Below are 21,472 nucleotides of genomic sequence, written 5' to 3'. Positions count from 1 at the left end.
TCTTGCATGCCCAAATCAAATTTCTTGAGGAAACTTTCTCCGTATGGGTCAAATAATGTTGACAGTTTAGTAAAGTGATATTCAATATCATACAGTATTTGTCTAATATTAAACTGTATACTTTCTCATGCAATCATGTCTGATATAAAACATATTAGGTGTTACAATGAAGTCATAACGAACTACCTATAAATCCACATATACCCACAGCAGTTTTCTTTTGTATCAATGTGATTTAATTGATTTTTATTTTAAAGCACAATAATTTTGTAAGTAGCTCCTGCGAAAAGCTTAAATTTTGGTAGATTTGTGCAGTCTTACTACACAGCAAGATGGAAAAGAAAACCAATTAAAGGGAAGCTATTGGCCACTTTCTTGCTGTATAAAGCTATCGACAAAGTTAATCAGTGTGTATCGCAAAGGAATTTCATTTTGGCTAAATTTATTTTAACTTTGTATAGCTCACTGGTGAGGCCACATTTGAAATTGCACACAATTTGGGGTCAGTCTCATTTTGAATGCAATGGGTAGGCTCAAAGAAAAAATGGCAAGGGTGATTATGACCCTTGTAATTCAAGCCAACACAGCAGAATCAATTAACTTGTATATGCTATGGAATGAAAATTGAGAGAAAATATGTTGTAGCTCCTTCAAATACTGAGAGGCACAGGTGAAGATACAAGGTCACTTGAGTTGATGAGGAAACATTAACCAATTGCCACGGTAACTTTTGTTGGGGTGCTGGGCCAGAACCCCAAGTTACATTAGGATGCTCGACTAGACCAGAACAATTTTTCTATTCTGGCATTAGTGTGAGGAAAGGATATTCCTTCCAAGAATGATTCCATTAACAAATTCGGGATCTTTTATAGTAAAAGAAACTTTATTTAATAAAATTAAATAGAACTCTTAACAAATGAAGCAGCTTAACTATTAACAGTTGAACAATATTTAAAATGGAAAGGAAGTAACTTTACTTTCTAGCTTATGATTGTTTCAATTCCAAGTAAGCAACATTCCTCTTAGAGACTTAAATGCCACTTTAAATGTAGTTAGCAATCTTAAATATACTTGCTATAAATTGTGTTAAGTCTTGAAGCTTTCAGAGAGAAAATTAGTTTTAGAGCAGTTCGGAGACCACTGACTTCAGCTGACTCCCAGCTAGAACTGCCCCTCTAAAACTGCAAAAGCTCCTTTTTCTCTTTGCTACAGACCCAGTTTATCGTATGACCCTGTCATCTAAATAACAAATTCCTCGCTGAAAATTAATTAACTTGCTTCCACACCCTTGAGCCAAATGTTTACCAGACGCACTAGCTGCCAGCAGAATAAATCTGATATTTTAAACACATTCCTCAAACAACTTGCTATAGCATTTTAAAATCTAAAATGAATGAATCCGGATGAACAACATGCTATCAACCAAGGCACTAGAAATGTCAAATCCTGCCCTTTTGAATCTTCAAGCCCTTCATACTGACATCTAGGGACATGTGTCAAAATTGGGAGGTCTGTCCCACAGACTAGTCAAGCATCAGCCTGACACAGTCATATTCATCGAATTTATACCTTACAGACAATTTCCCAGAAACCAACATCAGCATTCCTGGACATGTTCTGTCCCACCGGCAGGACAAACCCACCAGAGGTGGCAACATCGTGGCATACTGTCAGGAAGGAGCTATCCTGGGAGTCCTCAACACCTCCAGACCCAATGAAGTCTCATGGCAACAGGGCAAACATAGGCTAGGGACACAGCTAGTTGTGGAGCTCAAAGCTTCAGTACTATTGCTGTAACCTTGTCAGGGTCCATCAACAGTCCAAAGATGTGCGGGTTAGGTTGATTGGCCATGCTAAAATTGCCCCTTAGTGTCCTGGGATGCATAGATTAGAGGGATTAGCGGGTAAAATATGTAGGGGTATGGGGGTAGGGCCTGGGTGGGAGTGTGGTCGGTGCAGACTCGATGGGCCGAATGGCCTCTTTCTGTACTGTAGGTTTTCTATGATTTCTATAACTCTTTTCCAGTCTTGTCAGCTATTTCTTGATATCACATGGAGTGAATCAAATTGGCTGATGACTGGCATCTGTGTTGCTGGGGAATTCAGGAGGAGGCCAAGTTGGATCATTCACCGAACCTCTGGTTGAAGGTGGTTGCAAACGCTTCAGCCTGGTCTTTTGCAATAATGTGCTGGCCTCCCCCATCATCGAGGACAAGAATATTTATGGAGCCTCCATAAATCATGCTGATTTCCACCTAAAGGGCTAAGCAATCCCACATCAATGGATCCGATTGAAGCACTACAAAACAGCACATCCAGTTGCAAATGGTGAACAATTAAACAACTAACAAGAGGCTTGTTTTCAGTAAGTCAAAATTTCTGTACGTTAAAATTTCCCAATTTATCACCATTGAAATAATACTCCGCCATTACGTTTCTCTGTCTGAAGTGGATAACGTCACATTTATCCACATTATACAGCTTTTGCCATGAATTTGCCCATTCACTCAACTTGTCAAAATCATCTTGAAGCCTCTTAACACCCTTCTCAGCACTCACATTCTCACCATGTTTTGTGTCGTCAGCAAACTTGGAAATATTACTTTCTGGCTCCGACATCCAGATCATTGGTGTATATTGTGATTAGCTGAGGTCACACACACTGATTCATGTGGGACCCCACGAGTCACTGCTTGCAACTTTGAAAAAGGCCCATTTATTCCTACTCTCCGTTTCCTGTTTGCTAACCAATTCTCAATCCATGCCAATATATTAGCCCCAATCCTAGGCACTTTAATTTTGCACACGAATCTCTTACGTGGGACTTACTGAAAATTCAAATATACTGCATCCACTGGTTCACCCTTATCTATTTTACTAGTTATGCGCTCAAAGAATTCCAGTAGGTTTGTCAAACATGATTTCTCTTTCATATGTTGACTTTCTCTAATCCCGTTGATATTTTCTAAGTGTCTGTTAGTACATCCTTGAGAATAAACTCTAGTATTTTCTCTACTACTGATAGTAGACTAAACAGTCTATGATTCCCTGCTTTGTCCCTTCTTTTTTAAACAGCAGGGTTATATTTGCCATCTTCCAATCTACCCAGGCTCTTCCAAAGTCTACAGAATTTTGGATGACGACAACCAACGCAACCACTATTTCCATGGTCACCTCTTTTAGTATGCTGGGATGTAGATTATCAGGCCCTGGGAACTTATCAACTTTCAGTCCCATTAATTTCTCCAGCACTATTTTTCTAGTAATATTAATTTTCTTCAATTCCTCCTTCTCATTAGACCCTTGATTTCTTAGCAGTCCTGAGGAGTTATTTGTGTCTTCCTCCATGAAGACAGAACTGAAGTAGTTGTTTAACTGCTCTGCCATTTTCTCATTCCCTCTCATAAATTTCCGTTTCAGACTGCAAGGGGCATTTGTCTTCACTAATCTTCTTTATATACTTATAGAAGCCTTTACAATCCGTTTTTATGTCACTTACAAGTTTACTTTCATACTCTATTTTCCCCTCTTTATCAATCTTTTGGTTCTCCCAATCCTCAGGTTTGTTACTTTTTCTAGCAACTTTATATGACACCTCTTTGGATCTAATACTATCTATAATTTCTTTTGTAAACCATGATTGGGCTGTTTTGCTTGTTGTATTTTTGCATCAGAAAGGAATGTACAACTGTTGCAATACATACATTCGGTCCTTAAATATTAGCCATTGCCTATCCACCACCATGCCTAATATTAAAGTTCTCCAATCTACCTTAGCCAACTCACACCTCATACCTTCATTGTTTCCTTTGTTTAGATTTAGGACCCTAGTTTCAGATTGGACTACTTCACTTTCTACCCTAATGAAGTTTTTTTCATGTTCATTATCATGTAATGGTTACTGTTCCCTAAAGAACCCCACACAACAAGATTACTAATTAACCTGTTCTCATTACCTAACACCAAATCTAGGACAGTATGTTCCCTCGTTGGATCCTCATCATGCTGGTCTAAAAAACCATGTCGTGCACACTCCAGGAATTCATTTGCCACAGTATTGTTGCTAATTTGATTTGCCCAATCTATATGCAGGTTAAAGTCAAGCCATGATTACTGTAGCAACCTTGTTACACGCACTCTAATTTCCTGTTTCATGCCATCCTCTACATTACCACAACTAATTAGTGGCTGATAGATAACTCCAACTAATGTTTTCTGTCCCTTGTCGTTAGGGCGGCACGGTGGCATAGTGGTTAGCACTGCTACCTCACAGCACCAGAGACCCAGATTCGATTCTCAGCTTTGGTCACTGTCTGTGTGGAGTCTGCATGTTCTCCCCGTATCTGAATGGGTTTCCTCCGGGTGCTCCAGTTTCCTCCCACAGTTTGAAAGGCATGTTGGTTAGGTGCGTTGACCATGCTAAATTCTCCCTCAGTGTACCCAAACAGGCGCCAGAGTGTGGTGAATAGGGGATTTTCACAGTAACTTAATTGCAGTGTTAATGTAAGCCTACTTGTGACTAATAAATAAACTATACAAACTTTACTTTGACTGATTCTACATCTAGATTTTCTAAGCCTCTCTCACTATTGCATTGATTTCATCCTTAACCAACACCACGATCCCACCTCCTTTCCATTTTTGTCTGTCCTTCCAAAATATCAAATACCTTTGGATATTCAGTTCCAGCCTTGGTCAACCTGCAGCTATGTCTCCATAATCAGTCATTTTGTATCAGTGTAGACCAATTTAAGCTTTTAAATAGTCTACCTTATTGTGAATGCTCCGTGCATTCAGATACAGTGCCTTTAGACTTATCGTCTTAACATTTTTACATGCTTTTTATGCTGCAGCTTTATTTGCTGCTAGCCCTGATTTCCTTCACCTTCTATATTCCGGTCTTTCATTTCTATCTTTGTTTTGCTCTCTTGTGTCTCTCCGCTTAGCTTTACCTCCCGTCATAGAATCCCTACAGTGCAGGAGGTGGCCATTCGGCCCATCAAGTCTGTACCGACCACAATCCTACCCAGGCCCTATTCCCGCAACCCCACACATATACCCTGTCACTCTAGTTTAAACCTTTCCCAACAGAACTAGCAAATATCCCTGCAAGGATATTGGTCTCAATGCTGCAAGGGTGCAACTCATCCAGCTTGTACAGGTCCCATCTCAGGAATCCAAATCAAAGAACAAAGAACAGTACAGCACAGGAAACAGGCCCTTAGGCCCTCCACGCCTGTGCCGCTCCTTGGTCCAACTCGACCATTCGTTTGTATCCCTCCATTTGGGCGGCACGTTAGCACAGTGGTTAGCACTGCTGCTTCACAGCTCCAGGGTCCCGGGTTCGATTCCCGGTTCGGGTCACTGTCTGTGTGGAATCTGCACATTCTCCTCGTGTCTGTGTGGGTTTCCTCCGGGTGCTCCGGTTTCCTCCCACAGTCCAAAGATGTGCAGGTTAGGCTGATTGGCCAGGTTAAAAATTGCCCTTTAGAGTCCTGGGATGTGTAGGTTAGAGGGATTAGCGGGTAAATATGTGGGGGTAGGGCCTGGGTGGGATTGTGGTCGGCGCAGACTCGATGGGCCGAATGGCTTCCTTCTGCACTGTAGGGTTTCTATGATTCCCAGACTGCTCATGTGACTATCCAGCTAAGTCTTAAAACGATGCCAGCGTGTCTGCCTCCACCACCCTACTTGGCAGCGCATTCCAGGCTCCCACCACTCTCTGTGTAAAATACGTCCCTCTGATATCGGAGTTATACCTCGCCCCTCTCACCTTGAGCCCGTGACCCCCGCGTGATCGTCACCTCCGACCTGGGAAAAAGCTATACCCTTCATAATTTTGTACACCTCTATTAGGTCTCCCCTCATTCTCCGTCTTTCCAGGGAGAACAAGCCCAGTTTACCCAATCCCTCCTCATAGCTAAGATCCTCTATACCACGCAACATCCTGGTAAACCTTCTCTGCACTCTCTCTAAAGCCTCCATGTCCTTCTGGTAGTGCGGCGACCAGAACTGGACGCAGTGCTCCAAATGTGGCCTAACCAGCGTTCTATGCAGCTGCAACATCAGACTCCAGCTTTTATACTCTATACCCTGTCCTATAAAGGCAAGCATACCATATGCCTTCTTCACCACCTTCTCCACCTCTGCTGCCACCTTCAAGGATTTGTGGACTTGCACACCTAGGTCCCTCTGTGTTTCTATACTCTTGATGGCTCTGCCATTTATTGTATAACTTCCCCCTACATTAGTTCTTCCAAAATGCATCACTTTGCATTTATCTGGATTAAATTCCATCTGCCATTTCTCCGCCCAATTTTCCAGCCTATCTATATCCTACTGTATTGTCCGACAATGTTCATCGCTATCCGCAAGTCCAGCCATCTTCGTGTCATCTGCAAACTTGCTGATTACACCAGTTACACCTTCTTCCAAATCATTTATATATATCACAAATAGCAGAGGTCCCAGTACAGAGCCATGCGGAACACCACTGGTCACAAACCTCCAGCTGGAAAAAGAACCTTCGACTGATACCCTCTGTCTCCTGTGGCCAAGCCAGTTTTCTACCCATCTAGCCACCTCTCCTTGTATCCCATGAGCCTTAACCTTCTTAACCAACCTGCCATGAGGGACTTTGTCAAATGCCTTACTGAAATCCATATAGACGACATCCACGACCCTTCCTTTGTCAACCGTTTTTGTCACTTCCTCAAAAAACTCCACCAAATTGGTAAGGCACGACCTCCCTCTTACAAAACAATGCTGTCACTAATGAGATTGTTCCGTTCTAAATGCACATACAGCCTGTCTCTAAGAATCCTCTCCAACAACTTCCCTACCACTGACGTCAAGCTCACTGGCCCATAATTACCCAGGTTATCCCTGCTACCCTTCTTAAATAACGGTACCACATTCGCTATCCTCCAATCCTCAGGGACCTCACCTGTGTCCAATGAAGAGACAAAGATTTCCGTCAGAGGCCCAGCAATTATATCTCTTGTCTCCCTGAGCAGTCTAGAATGGATGCCATCAGGCCCTGGGGATTTGTCAGTTTTAATGTTACCTAAAAAACCTAACACTTCCTCCCTTGTAATGGAGATTCTCTCTAATGGGTCAACACCTCCCTCTGAGACACTCCCAGTCAACAAGTCCCTCTCCTTTGTGAATATCGATGCAAAGTATTCATTTAGGATCTCCCCTGTTCCCTTGGGTTCTAAGCATAATTACCCTCCTTTGTCCCTGAGAGGTCCGACTTCAACTCTTTTGTTCCTAACATAGGAATAAAATGCCTTAGGATTCTCCTTAATCCTATCTGCCAAGAACATTTTGTAACCTCTTTTTGCCCTTCTAACTCCCCGTTTGAGTTCTTTCCCACTCTCTCTGTATTCCTCCAGAGCTCCATCTGTTTTCAGTTGCCTGGACTTAACGTACGCCTCTCTTTTCTTTTTGATCAGGTCCTCAATTTCCCTGGTTATCCACGGCTCTCGAATCCTACCTTTCCTATCCTTCCTTTTTACGGGCACATGCCTGTCCTGCAGCCTTATCAACTGTTCCTTAAAAGACTCCCACATGCCAGACATGGTCTTACCCCCAGACAGCCTCTCCCAATCAACCGCCACAAATTCCTGCCTATAGTTAGCCTTCCCCCAATCCCTTCCTTCTTTACCCTCTCTCCACACATTCACCTGGTCTATTCTCCTACTCCTGCTCTCACTAGCACATGGCACTGGAAGTAATTCTGAGATTAAGTCCTGCTTTTTAACTTATTTCCTATTTCTCTATATTTGGCTTTCAGAACCTCATCCATCTACTTACTTACGTTTTTGGTACCAATATAGACCTTAACCTCTGGCTGTTCACTCTCCCCCTTCAGAACATCCTGCAGCGACTCAGTGACATCCTTGACCCCCTGGCACCAGGGAGGCAACATCCATCCTGGTATTATGTAAGCAGCCACTCTTCTCCTAATGTTAGAGTCCTCTATCACTGTTGCTGCCCACTCTTCTCCCTCCCCACCCCTTGCAGCTGAGCCACTCATGGTGCCACATACCTGACTCTTGCTATATTCCCCAGATAAACCACTTTCCCCAACAGTGGGCTCCTGCACTACCAGCCTAGTGCTTTTGTTCTGTCTGGCGGTCACCCATTCCACTTCTGCCTGTGCATTCTTTACCTGCGGTGTGACCACCTCACTTGCTATTCACAAAGATCGCATCCTTGTCGATGCTCCACAGTGATTCCACAACTCCAGCTCCAAAACGTGGATTTGAAGAGCTGCAGCTGGAAACACTTCCTGCACACATGGTCATCCTGGACACTGGACGTGTCCCTGACTTCCCACATCGCACAAGAGGAGCATTCCACATGGCCGAGCTGCACTGCCATGATTTGCTTTAGGGGCAGTTGAAATACTCACCAGGTCCTACTGACCAAGGCTGTCACTCCTCTTCCTGAGGAAAGGTAGAAAAGGAAAGGATCACCGAGCTCCCTCCTCACCAAACGTCCTCAGTCACGATATTCCAACTGTCATACTATACTGACAAAGGCAGCATTTTCTTACTTTCATACTCAACTGAATGTAGCCTCTGCAAACCTGTTTAAGCCAGTTATTTAACTAGTTGCAGCTGCAAGCAGAGCCTGTATCCTCCCTGTTTTAAAGCCAAGACTCACCTTCTTCCAAACCAAAGAGCAACTTTTAATTAAATTGTTAAATTAAAAACTAGACTTCAGATAAAAATTAATCTATAATTTAACCCTTAAATTCCGTCAGTCACCAAAGTCCAACTGGTACACTCTATTGCAGTCCAAGCAGCACTCCATGCTGCTCAATAGACTGAATGGTCTACCGTTTTAAAACTTAATTCTCTACTAAATGTAGGACTGATAATGAATTAACATTGCCTAAAACAAACGTTGAAACTATTCAGACTCTAAAATGAAAATATATCAATAAGTGAAGAATCCACTTGCTGTGTAGTAAGACAAAGAATTTTTATTTTAAATTGACCCAAATTAGAATGTTCTGTCTTGAAAATTTGTTTGTAGTTGATAATCTAGAATTAAAGCATGCTGCTAATGATTTTTTTAGATACAGAAGTGCACTGATGTTAAGAGAAGCTGCCTATATTGAGAGAAGTGCTCACTCCCATAATACTGCGCCTGAAACAGGTTCTACCACTCAACAACAGCAGTAAGACTCCTCTGCAGAACCCAGGAAACCATTGGTTGAAAAAAACTGATGTAAAGACTTTCTTTGTAGGGGGAGGGAGTAACAAAATGTGCGCCTTAGTTAGCATCAAATCTGTAAAAGCGTTAAAATGAATGTTGAATAGTAGGTGCTTTCTCCAGAATTCATTCCATATTGCACCAGTGGAGCTAGCCACTTAATCGACTATCACCTAGGCTCTACATAGGAATCCTTCACTGCTTAAAAAAATGTAAACTCTGGAAAACATATAGAGGGTACTTTCTCCTTTTGAAGTGCTCTCCCCAACATTCCGCTTTAAGTGGCTTCCATGTATGCTTAACAGTCGCTAAATGATTAAGCGTAAAGTATAGCAAGTGCTCAACATGTTTACAACTCCCTTTACTTACCATTATTGGCTGCAAGCATGTCTATCATGCGGCCCGGTGTACAAACTATAATCTCTGCTCCTCGCTTTAGTTCAGCAATCTGGATTAAGAAATAAAAGATATTTTTAAAACATGTAATATTAAACAAGTTATTAAGAATTAGGATTCAGTCATTCATTCAGCTGATCTTGTTTGGAAGAAACTTCTCGACTTATTATTGCTTGCACACAAACAAATGTATCTATTAAGACAGATTGCCATAAGAGATTTAAAACACATGAAGTCATATCTATAATCATTTTATAGATGGAAGTATATCCTAAATTGTTACATAATTTAAAATTTGGTAAAGAAGTTATTTGTACAAATACAATCTCCCAAATCCTGGAACTGTCCAAACACCAGACACATTTTAATGGTCCAAATATCAATTTTAATTAAAAATAAAATAAAAAATAAAATTACCTGGACAATTCACCTAGGTGCTGCATTGACATAGCATGGCTCCAGAGTAGTTATTTCCTCTGCCACTTCACATACTACTCTATTTCATGCTCCAGGTGAACCTTGACCCCGTTCTACGCTTCAAATGACCCATGACCCCACCTCATTTGACTCAAACTGCCCAATGCCTGAAATCTGGCAATATCCAAAAACTTCGACAGCCTCAAGTGTCAAAAGCTGCCAGATTTGAGATACTATACCCGTACAATATTATAGTTTGAGCCAAACTTAATACAAGCTTACGAAGCGGGGTAGACCAATCAGTCCTTTTAGCCTGCTCCACTATTAAATATTATGGCTGCTCTGATTTTAACCTCAACTCCACATTCATGCCTACCCTTGTAACATATACGAACATACCAATATTCTGAGAACCATTTTATCCCCAGTGTATATTTTTAAAACCCCAGCAAAGTAGTTACAATCGTATAATGATAAAATGACCTTTCTGCCCAGTGATGTACTTGATTATACAAGTTGAGAACATTAAATTCGGCCTGAGATTTCTACAAGAAGACAATTACATAGCTAGAGCTTGACGACTAATGGAAGAACTACCTTTCACTCAAAACAAACCCTACTATATAACTAACATTTAGAAATTATCAATAATTTTTTAATGGATTTTTAGATGCCACTTCAGAATGTCAATGCTTTCCTCTCCCAAAAACCACAAATAAACTTGTTTTTCTCCCTCAAGTCTCACTCTAGTACCTGATGTTCTGATCAGGCCCACCATCTCCATGCAACTTCCCAAGCTCAAGATTAGCTTCCAGCACTTAAACTTCACTGTTAGCAAAGGGGCAAAGCTGAGCATTAATATGTCAACTAAGCACCGAGAATCTCAAATACCAAAAGCTGGTGGCTCCGACGAGGTAGCCATTTATTGAATAGTTATTTTTAGAAAATAACTCTATTTAAAAATAAAGGCTGTAAGATCTTATGCATGGATCTACTAAAAAATACTATTGCTGTGTATTATGCCAGGGCACCTCATTATTGGTTAAACACTAAAGTTGTAATACCACAAATCTAAGTTCTTACATCCCAAATCTATATTACATTATTACATGACACATTTCTGACTGTTGATTAATGCGGGAAATGAAAATAGGACTGATGGATAAAAAGCAAAACACCGCAGATATTGGAAATACAAACCCAGAAAATCCTAGAAACATTCAGCAGATCAGCCAGTACTTGTGGTGAGGAAGGTAGGATTAACATTTCAAGTGAATTATCTTCCATCAGAAACAGAAGGCAACACACCTGAAACAAGAGTCCTACTTTGCACTCCACAGTTGCTCTGTGACCCGTGTTTCCAGCATTTCTTGTTATCATTATTGCACTGATGGTCAACAGTTTTTAAAAAATGACTTGCAATTCTAATAACTACCTTGTCAAAACCATTTGAATGAGATTTCAATTTGTTACAAGAAGTCAGAATTTCACTACATTAGGATCCGTAACAACAATTTGACTCCAATAATTATAGATTTTTAAAAAAATAATTCAGTGGGTCTGGGACTCAATTCTAGGATTACATTGGGTTAGGTGCAGGTGGTGCACAGGACCCACATGAATTGCTGCTTTCAGCTTAGAACAGCAAAAGCTGGCAGAAAATAATTACCTGTTCACTTATTCCAGTTCCGCCATAAACACACACTACCCTTAGTCCAAGAGCCTTTGAGAACTTCTTACATTCTTTAGTAATCTGAAGGGCCAGCTCCCGGGTTGGAGTGGAGATGAGTGCTGAAAACAAAAGAAAAATTAAAATGTTTGATAATACAAAAGTGCATTAAAATGCTATCGTGCAGAAAGAGGCCATTCAGCCCATATGTTTGCACCAGCCAAATAAATAGGAAAAATGAAACTAGGTGCTCATTTTACCTCATTTTCCAGCACCTGGTCCAAAGCCTCTTTGCAGGTTACAGCATTTCAGATACAGATCCAGGTACCATTTAAATGAGTCGAACATTTCAGCCTCAAGCACCAAATTAGGCAGATGCCCACCACCCTCTGTGTGAAAAAGATTTTTTCTCATGCCCCCTCTAATCCCTCTACCAATCAACTTAAATCTATGCCTCCTGGTAATTGAGCCCCAGTTAGGGAAAACAAATCTTTCCCGTTTTTCTCAAAATGTTCCAATTTACTGGCCATGCATGTTTGCTCAAGAACAGAAAGTGAATCACGTCAATGGCAAGAACAAGAGGTACACGGAGACAATTCAATCTCAAACGGAATCAGCATATCAGGAGTTGCATAATTCTGATGCTGGAGTGCAGTGCTCTGGCATCGGAGAGCACGCAAGACTAAATACTCACCAACAGGACCTTCTGCTTCCTCAAGTGGCCTCTGATCCATGATGTGTCGGAACATCGGTAAAAGAAAAGCTATGGTCTTCCCACTTCCAGTCTTAGCAATTCCAATTACATCGCGTCCACACATGATGGCAGGAATTGCCTGTGCTTGAATTGGTGTTGGCTTCTCATATCCTTGCCTAAGGTTAGAGAACAATACATTTTCTGGTGAATTTAGAGAAGCAAATGCATTTATAAAATCATTTCGACGGTTTAATGTTTTAGAAAATACTCACTTTTTCAATGAGCTTAATATCTTCATAGAGATCCCACATTGCACCCAAGATTTTATTGGTTTCGGACAGCCTTTGCCACGCACGGCAATTCCCTCCAACTCCAATCTGTAGGCAGTCACTTCTGTAAAGCAACACAAAAACATGAAACTGCAAAAGTACAGCTACTTCATCAGAAAAATACTGATGTTGAAAACCTGAAATAAAAACAGAAAATATTAGAAATACTCAGCAGTTCAAGCAGTATCTGTGAAGGGAAACAGAACAAACATTTCAGTTTGATGAGGACGCTTCAACATCCCTCAAATACCTCTCTCAATTTCCTGACATCCCTACAAAGTGTTTTGGGAACATTCTTCTACTTTAAAGAAGGCATTCTATACATGTAAATTGTTTTATTCTTTTGTACATGTTTGACCAATTTATTGCAGATCTTGGAAGGCATAGCACGTGAGCTGTTCTCTTGGCAGTTTCTGTAAGTGGCGACTTGCCACTGCCTTCTACTTGTTGGGACAGGGCAAAAAAGTACGTTTCAATTCCAATTCAGACCATATTCTAAAGCAATGCAAGTTACTTTTTGAAGAGAGTTACAATGTTTAGAGCATCATGATAAACAGCCAACTAACTAACCAGAACACAAATTACAACTGCTGAGGAAAGGTCAAATTGTGGCATTATGTCATATAGTCAGGGTTACCATAGAAACAAGAGAAAGCTAACCATTTTAACGTATTTTACACAGAAGGTGGTGAGGGCCTGGAATGCGCTGCCGGGCAAGGTGGTTGAGGCGGACACACTCGGAACGTTTAAGTCTTATCTAGATAGCCACATGAACGGAGTGGGAATGGAGGGATACAAAAGAATGGTCTAGTTTGGACCAGGGAGCGGCGTGGGCTTGGAGGGCCGAAGGGCCTGTTCCTGTGCTGTATTGTTCTTTGTTCATCAGGTGCTACTCAGTCTTAAATGACAATTTATTTAAGTACTATGACATTTTGATGGCAAGGTCTGGTTCAATTAATTAGTCTGCTCATATAAAATACATTGGACATATTATTTATTTTGCAAATCAAAAACAGTTCAGAAGCTATTGTACATGAACCATGACATTGTAAACTTTTTAATGATATTTGAATTTCAACAATATCATGCCTACAGATATAATACTGTGAATGCAATGCAATGTGATCAATAATTACAATGTGGTCGACATGAATGCTGTGTGACAGTCCTGAACTGTATCAATGGTTCTCACCGTGGGGAATGCTCATTGCAGCCCAATTGCCCAAATTCATCCCATGCACACAGTCCAGAAATCAGCTCCAACCTGGCCTATGAATTGAAACTACCTCAATCACATATACAGCAGATATCATAGAATCATACAGTGCAGAAGAGGCCTTTGACCCATCGAATCTGCACTGATACGTGTGAAGCACCTGACCTCCCACCTAATCCCATTTACCAGCACTTGGCCCACAGCCATTGCCAGGTGCTCATCCAGGTAATTTTTAAAGGATTTCAGGCAACACACCCCTACCACCTGCCCAGACAGCACATTCCAGACCCTCTGGGTAAAAAAAGCTTTTCCTCACAACCCCCACAAACCAGCTGCCCCTCACCTTGAATTTGTGTCCCCTTGTGAATGACCCTTCAACTAAGGGGAACAGCCAATTCTTATCCACTCTGTCCTTGCCCCTCATAATCTTGTACCCCTCAGGCTTCCCTGGTCCAATGAAAACACCCAAGCCCATCCAACCTAATTTCATAACTTAAATGTTCCATTCCAGGCAGCATACTGGTGAATCTCCTCTATCCCCCCAAGATTCAAAGAATCACCGGCCCCCACCTAGGAGCATTTAAAAAAATCACAACAACCATCCCATTTCTTCCGCCACGCTTCACTGCCTCCCAAAACAGAGAACAGTTTCCCCCCCCTCCCCCCCAGAGAACAGCTTCCCCCTCTCCCCCCCTAGAGAACAGCTTCCCCCTCTCCCCCCGACCTCCCCCCCACAGAGAACAGCTTCCCCTTCTCCCCTTCCCTCCCCCCCACAGAGAACAGCTTCCCCCTCTCTCCCCCGACCCCCAAGAGAACAGCTTCCCCCTCTCCCCTTCCCCCCCCCCGACCTCCCCCCACAGAGAACAGCTTCCCCCTCTCCCCTTCCCTCCCCCCCCACAGAGAACAGCTTCCCCCTCTCCCCCCCCCCCAAGAGAACAGCTTCCCCCTCCCCCCCCCAAGAGAACAGCTTCCCCCTCCCCCCCCAAGAGAACAGCTTCCCCCTACCCCCCCCCAGAGAACAGCTTCCCCCCTCCCCTTCCCCCCCCGACCTCCCCCCCACAGAGAACAGCTTCCCCTTCTCCCCTTCCCTCCCCCCCACAGAGAACAGCTTCCCCTCTCTCCCCCCGACCCCCAAGAGAACAGCTTCCCTCTCTCCCCTTCCCCCCCTTCCCTCCCCCCCACAGAGAACAGCTTCCCCCTCTCCCCTTCCCTCCCCCCCACAGAGAACAGCTTCCCCCTCTCTCCCCCCCAAGAGAACAGCTTCCCCCTCTCCCCCCCCCAAGAGAACAGCTTCCCCCTCTCCCCTCCCCCCCACACAGAGAACAGCTTCCCCCTACCCCCCCCAGAGAACAGCTTCCCCCTCTCCCCCCCCCCAGAGAACAGCTTCCCCTTCTCCCCCCACACAGAGAACAGCTTCCCCCTCCCCTACTGAGAAGAGCTTTCCCCAACCACCCCCACACTGAATAGCTTTGCCACCCCCTCCTCACTGACAAGCTTTCCCCATCCCCTCCAGAGAACAGCTTTCCCCTGACTCCCCCCGTCCACAGTGAATAGCTTTTGCCACCCCCTCTTCACCAAGAACAGCTTCCCCCCCAACTGAGAACAGCTTTCCCCGACCCCCCCACAATGAGAATAGCTTTTGCCAACCCCTCCTCACTGAGAATAGCTTTCCCCCGCATATTCCACCCACCCCCAGAGAATAGATTTCCCCCCACATTGAGAACAGCTTCCCCCGCCTCCCTGTCCCTATTGAGTACAAAGACATCCTTAACCAAAAAAGACTGTTTCACCACCAACCCTCCACTGAATATAAATTCAGCCTGCCCCTCTCTTCTACTTGTATAAAATACTGATCTAAAGCTTGTGCCCCCCTCACTTCCACAGAAAAAAAAGGGGCTTATTCCTATTTCGGTGGACAGGAATTAATTCCCATCCAATATAAAACGTCCACTCCAACCACTGAGAAACAATCTCTGCATCTTCCAGCTTCTCCCTCAAAGGCAGCCCATCATCAACCCAATACGTACCAAATATTTACTTTCTATTGGCTCTTCCCCGTGGAAAGAAAAATTCTTTGTAACATTGCCTGCCCTGCCCCAGAAGATGGAACTTGCTCTTGACCCTTTGTAGCTCCCAAAGAAAGGAGAATTTGCCAAGACCAGGTGCCAGCCAAGCAGAATGCTGGATCCGATTTGTGTGCATTATGGGATGTTAACTAAATTATTATAAAGTTTTACATATGGTACTTAATTTCTTTTTTTAATCCTTACATTAAAGGCAAGAATGCAATCATGAAGCCAAATGTCAGATATGCCATTTTGTTATGAGATACTAAGCTGAGGCTCACTGCCCCATGAAGGATACCATGGCATGACTGAAAGAAAAGCAAGGAAGTGCTCCCTGTGCACAGATCATCATCTATCCTTCACTCTACACAACTTCAAAAAACCCCAACTTATCTGGCTATTTGTCTCACTGCAGAATGTCGCATCCTGCTGTGTGCAAAGCAGCTGCCACAGTTACAAGTGTCTAAAAATGAAACATGCTTAAAAACAGCATAGATAGAAATGATGGAGGCCCAAAGAGACCTCAGGATGTAGATACATACATCATTAAAATGTTATGAACAGATATAGAAAATAATCAAAAAGGCTAATGGAAATCTGGCCTTTATATCTAAAGGATTACGGTACAAGAACGCAAAAGTCAAACTACTACCACACAAAGCCCTGGATAGATTTTACCTGTGAGCAGTTCTGATCATCGCACTTTACAAAAGATATAATGGCCTCAGAGGGAATGCAGCACAGATTTACTACAATGATACCTGGATTCCAAAAGTTAAATTACGAGGAGACCTTACACAGACCAGTGGGATTCTGTGGAATTTAGAAGTTTAAGGGTTGACTGATTGACATTTGCAAGATATTAAAAAGGAGACAGGTAAGGTAGGTAGAGATAAACTAATTCCGCTAGTCGGAATGTCTAAGACTGGGAGCTCACTCTAAAAATTAGAACTATACCTTTCAAAAGTGCAATTAGGAAACACTTCTACATGCAAAGGGTGGCAGAAGTCTTCCGCAAGTAGCAACTGATGCTAAATCAATTTCAAAATAGAGATTGATAGGTTATTGCTAACCAAAAAAATGAAGGGATATTGTACAATAGAGTTAAGTTGCAGAACACCCATGTGCTCACTGAATAGCAGAACAGGCTCAAAAGACTAAATGGTCAACTCTTGATCCTATATGCTCCCATATTATGGCCGTGAAGCACTTTAGGATGTGCTGACAAATTGAAAGTTGCTGTGATCTGTTGTTGTTGGACACAGATTACTAAACGGCACTAAATTATAATCAATGGTATACAATGACTAAGTGGTTCAGTATTGCAAATCACAATTGTCCACTCAATATAGTTTTCCCACCTGGCTTGTGCTGTTTTGTAGGGATTTTCACTTGATTGCTAAGGCTGGGGCAAATGCAGTTTTTACCTTTTCAATTTTTGACTGTGGTTTACCCGTTCCACACACACACCCCCGAATGGTCTAGCCTGAAGCTTAGTGCCTGTGCCTAGGCACCAATCCTATCTGTCCCTGGTTTGTGTTGGAACCATTTTCACTCTGCTAGATTCATAACTTCATTAATTATGCTCATGCTTGGAGCCTGTTGTCTTGCCCTTTGCATCTCCCATTTATGAACTCTCCCTCCTTCTTCAATCTCTTGATCACCTACCCATCATCCACACTTGCAAGCAGCCTTTCTGCCTTCAGAAACCTCTTTCTAAGCCTTAGATCAGATAGGGTAGCAATGAAGTCTTAAAAAAAAAAATCAATCTTTTAGGGGCACTTAAAAGTGAACATATTGACAAATGCACATTGTTGATGAAAATGACAGGCAAGAAAATGCCATCAAAAGTGCATCAACTCAAAAAGTCCCTACCACAAGCAGCCACGCAAACTCTTGGGAGATGCAAAAGGATAGATTAAACTCCTTTCCACTCTGGGTAAAAATAAATCTGGAGAATTATTCTCTGCCCCCAACACTCTGGGCAATCCATAACTAGTCTAGGAGACAATGTTGTTCATGCTTATATTATCTTGTATTTCATCTACCTTTTTAGAAGATGCGATCTCTGCTGAGCCAAGAAATGGGCCTGCTCTCTTTTGAAGGTATGAGTCAGCACTCACCTCACGAGCCAGCAACTTGCTCTGTAAAAAGAACCGCCAAACATCTAACCTATCCTTGTGTAATTTAAGACACATCAACTCTAAATGCCTTAGCAAACAAAGAGTCTTTTTATTTAAAACCTACAAAATTTGAAATGAGACTTTTCCCCCTCCCTCACTTATCTTTCACACTATTGCGGTGGGCCAACAAAATCTTCTATGGGAGTTTGTTCATATGATCACTGGGACAACAAAGCTTTATATCCGCCAATGCCTTGTGAGCAGTAACATAGAAGATTTTCCAGTGATATCTTAAGCATCTTGCATATGGCCTACACTTCCTGTGCTTACTTTCAGTGTGACAAGTTTTGACATTTTAAGTTACGTTCTTACCAAGATTGTTCAAAAAGGAGTGTTTTCCAGTGTCCAGGTCAACATTCAGCCCTCAACCAACACCACCAGAATAAATTGTACTGCTGTTTGTGAATCTTGTTAGCTGATTACCATTGCAGGATCAACTGTAGTCATCAGATGAAGTGGAATTTAAGAGCAGGGGATATTTGGGCCAGGGTATGCAAACATAATTCAATACCCATTCTAAATTTAAACATCATCAAAATGATTACTAATTCCTTAGTCCACTTTTAGAATGAAAACTACCGATGTAAACGTGTAACTTTAGTATGTAGATTTCTGTTGCAGCCAAGTCTTTTCACCAACTTATCACTGTTCACAATTATTTTCTAACAAAAACAGAAAGGAAAACGTGGCATAATACTCATCTTAGCTGTAGTGCTACCTGTAGCATTGCAAATACTAACCTTCGGCAGTCATTTTAGCGAGTTCAGGGACTTCAACGTAAAAGTTCTTTCGATAGGCTTCATACTCTATTTTTCCATGATCCACAGGTTCCAGTAGCTTCCTCTGTTTAGTCTGATACCCTGTAAGTGCAGTCTGAAGGTCAACTTCTTCCTCCTCTGAGGAATACTGCCCAGTTTAAAAAAAGACAAGAATAGTTTGTAAACACAGCTCACGAAAGGAGTTTGAACTTGGATTAATATTTGAATTTCAAGCTGCAAACAAAATAAAAAACAATGTTTCCAGCATCCTTTTTTATTACCTCCATTGCATCCTGGTCATTCTCCATTAGCTCTCCTTTCTTTTTCTCCATTTCAGAGTATGGTTTTTTGGTAGTCACCACAGTCATGACTTTCATAACAGTTGCACCTGATTTCTGGAAACGATAAACATCGTATTATTATGAGTGCTGGGCAGAAATACTGTGAGAAACATTGAAGAAGAGATGCTTAAGACGAAGGCAGCATTATTCATTTAATGAATTGCATTTTGAGAGCATGAAATACTAATACGTGATGTTTTGTCCTCAGAAACAACACACCACTGGTATAACTTTTAGTGCATCTCATCGACTTACAGTGGAATGGATAGGCTGGAAATTTGGGCAAAGAAATGGCAGATGGAGTTCAATCCTGATAAATGCGAAGTGATGCATTTTGGTAGAAATAATGTAGGGAGGAGCTATACGATAAATGGCAGAACCATAAAGGGTGTAGATATGCAGAGGGACCTGGGTGTGCAAGTCCACAGATCCTTGAAGGTGACGTCACAGGTGGAGAAGGTGGTGAAGAAGGCATATGGCATGCTTGCCTTTATAGGACGGGGCATAGAGTATAAAAGTTGGGGTCTGATGTTGCAGATGTATAGAACGTTGGTTCGGCCGCATTTGGAATACTGCGTCCAGTTCTGGTCGCCACACTACCAGAAGGACGTGGAGGCTTTGGAGAGAGTACAGAGGAGGTTTACCAGGATGTTGCCTAGTATGGAGGGGCTTAGTTATGAGGAGAGATTAGGTAAACTGGGGTTGTTCTCCCTGGAAAGACGGTGGATGAGGGGAGACTTAACAGAGGTGTATAAAATTATGAAAGGCATATAGGGTGAACGGTGGGAAGCTTTTCCCCAGGTCGGTGGTGACGTTCACGAGGGGTCATAGGTTCAAGGTGAAGTGGGGGGGGGGAGGTTTAACACAGATATCAGAAGGACATATTTTACACAGAGAGTGGTGGGGGCCTGGAATGCGCTGCCAGGCAAGGTGGTGGAGGCGGACACACTGGGAACGTTTAAGACTTATCTAGACAGCCATATGAACGGAGTGGGAATGGAGGGATACAAAAGAATGGTCTAGTTTGGACCAGGGAGCGGCACAGGTTTGGAGGGCCGAAGGGCCTGTTCCTGTGCTGTATTGTTCTTTGCTCAGGGACTACTGAGAATTCCCCTCTATGTAATGAGAGTTTTTTATGGCTCTGATTGGGTAATCCAGTGGATCAACTGGCTATTAAAGAAAAATCAGCATGGCTCCTGCTAGTCTCCTGGACTTGAAACCAAAACTCCACCAACTTCAGAATTTCTGAGCCGTACGAACAGTAAATTTTATCAGGTATTACAGCACTGGATAGCAACTTAACCATCTGGGTCAAAATCCACTGTGTACAAAAACAATTGTTTGTACTGAATTGCATCTTTACTGGTTTAATGTAAAACCAAACCTTGGTTCCTGTTGATCTTCTGACAAATATTCTTGAAAATAGGTGTAGATAATCAGGCTACCATTGTAGTTTGAAAAACAAAAGCAAGCTGTCAGGATGGCCGAGTGGTCTAAGGCGCCAGACTCAAGGAGTGTGATTCCTTGCCTTGTGTTAAGGCTGTTGAATTCTGGTCCGTTTCTAGGGGCGTGGGTTCAAATCCCACTCCAGACATTTCCATTTTGTTTCTATCCTGGGACTTAATAGGATGGAGGGTTATAGGTAGGCCTAGAAGATAGGGACAGGTTCGGCACAACTTGTGGGGCCGAAGGGCCTGTTTGTGCTGTAGTTTTTCTATGTTTCTATCTCTTAACGGAAACTATTGCATACAACACCATTTCTATCTTCACTGCAGTTATAACATGGGATGATAATATCAGCACCGTTTAAGAATAAAAAGGCATTTCCCTATTTTGCATTTGTTAGAACAAGTACGAATAGTACTAAATACTAATGCAAATCATTCTCTTTGAGAGCGAGAGAGTTTTTAGAAAAATAACTTTACCTTTTCACTTCCTCCTTTCACACTCCCCATATTAAATTTCTTCACTTCCTCCTTTATATCTTCCATGTAAGCATCTAATGGATCCAATTCTTCATTGTCATCCTCTCCTTCTTCTTTCCTTTCACCCTCTATGATTTCATCTTCATCATCTGTCCAAATAAAAGGTGAACAGTTAAGTCATAAATACAGATAATGCATACATCAGTTAATGAGTGTTACACAGCACTGAACTGCCAGGAATAAACTTTAT

At 42.3% G+C, this 21,472-nt stretch overlaps 1 protein-coding gene and 1 non-coding gene across 3 annotated transcripts in view; one reads left to right on the top strand and one right to left on the bottom strand.

Annotated features, from left to right (window-relative positions):
* The window catches only part of ddx46 (DEAD (Asp-Glu-Ala-Asp) box polypeptide 46), a 52,467-nt gene that overhangs the window by 17,420 nt on the left and 13,575 nt on the right, over positions 1-21,472 (bottom strand). For both annotated transcript variants that reach the window (XM_078230869.1, XM_078230870.1), the window contains 7 exons: positions 21,223-21,371; positions 19,238-19,351; positions 18,939-19,104; positions 12,677-12,797; positions 12,405-12,580; positions 11,711-11,832; positions 9,598-9,676 (listed from right to left, as the gene is read on the bottom strand). In XM_078230869.1, coding sequence (XP_078086995.1) covers positions 9,598-9,676; positions 11,711-11,832; positions 12,405-12,580; positions 12,677-12,797; positions 18,939-19,104; positions 19,238-19,351; positions 21,223-21,371 — 927 coding nt within the window. The remainder of the gene's footprint in view (positions 1-9,597; positions 9,677-11,710; positions 11,833-12,404; positions 12,581-12,676; positions 12,798-18,938; positions 19,105-19,237; positions 19,352-21,222; positions 21,372-21,472) is intronic.
* trnal-caa (transfer RNA leucine (anticodon CAA)) lies at positions 20,772-20,891 on the top strand. The gene is made up of 2 exons: positions 20,772-20,809; positions 20,846-20,891. It is a non-coding gene; the product is annotated as a tRNA-Leu (tRNA).

Source organism: Mustelus asterias, chromosome 16 (assembly GCF_964213995.1).
Source record: "Mustelus asterias chromosome 16, sMusAst1.hap1.1, whole genome shotgun sequence".
NCBI classification, from domain to species: domain Eukaryota; kingdom Metazoa; phylum Chordata; class Chondrichthyes; order Carcharhiniformes; family Triakidae; genus Mustelus; species Mustelus asterias.
The sequence above is the reverse complement of the archived record's forward strand: the minus strand, read 5'-3'. Positions and strand labels throughout refer to the sequence as shown.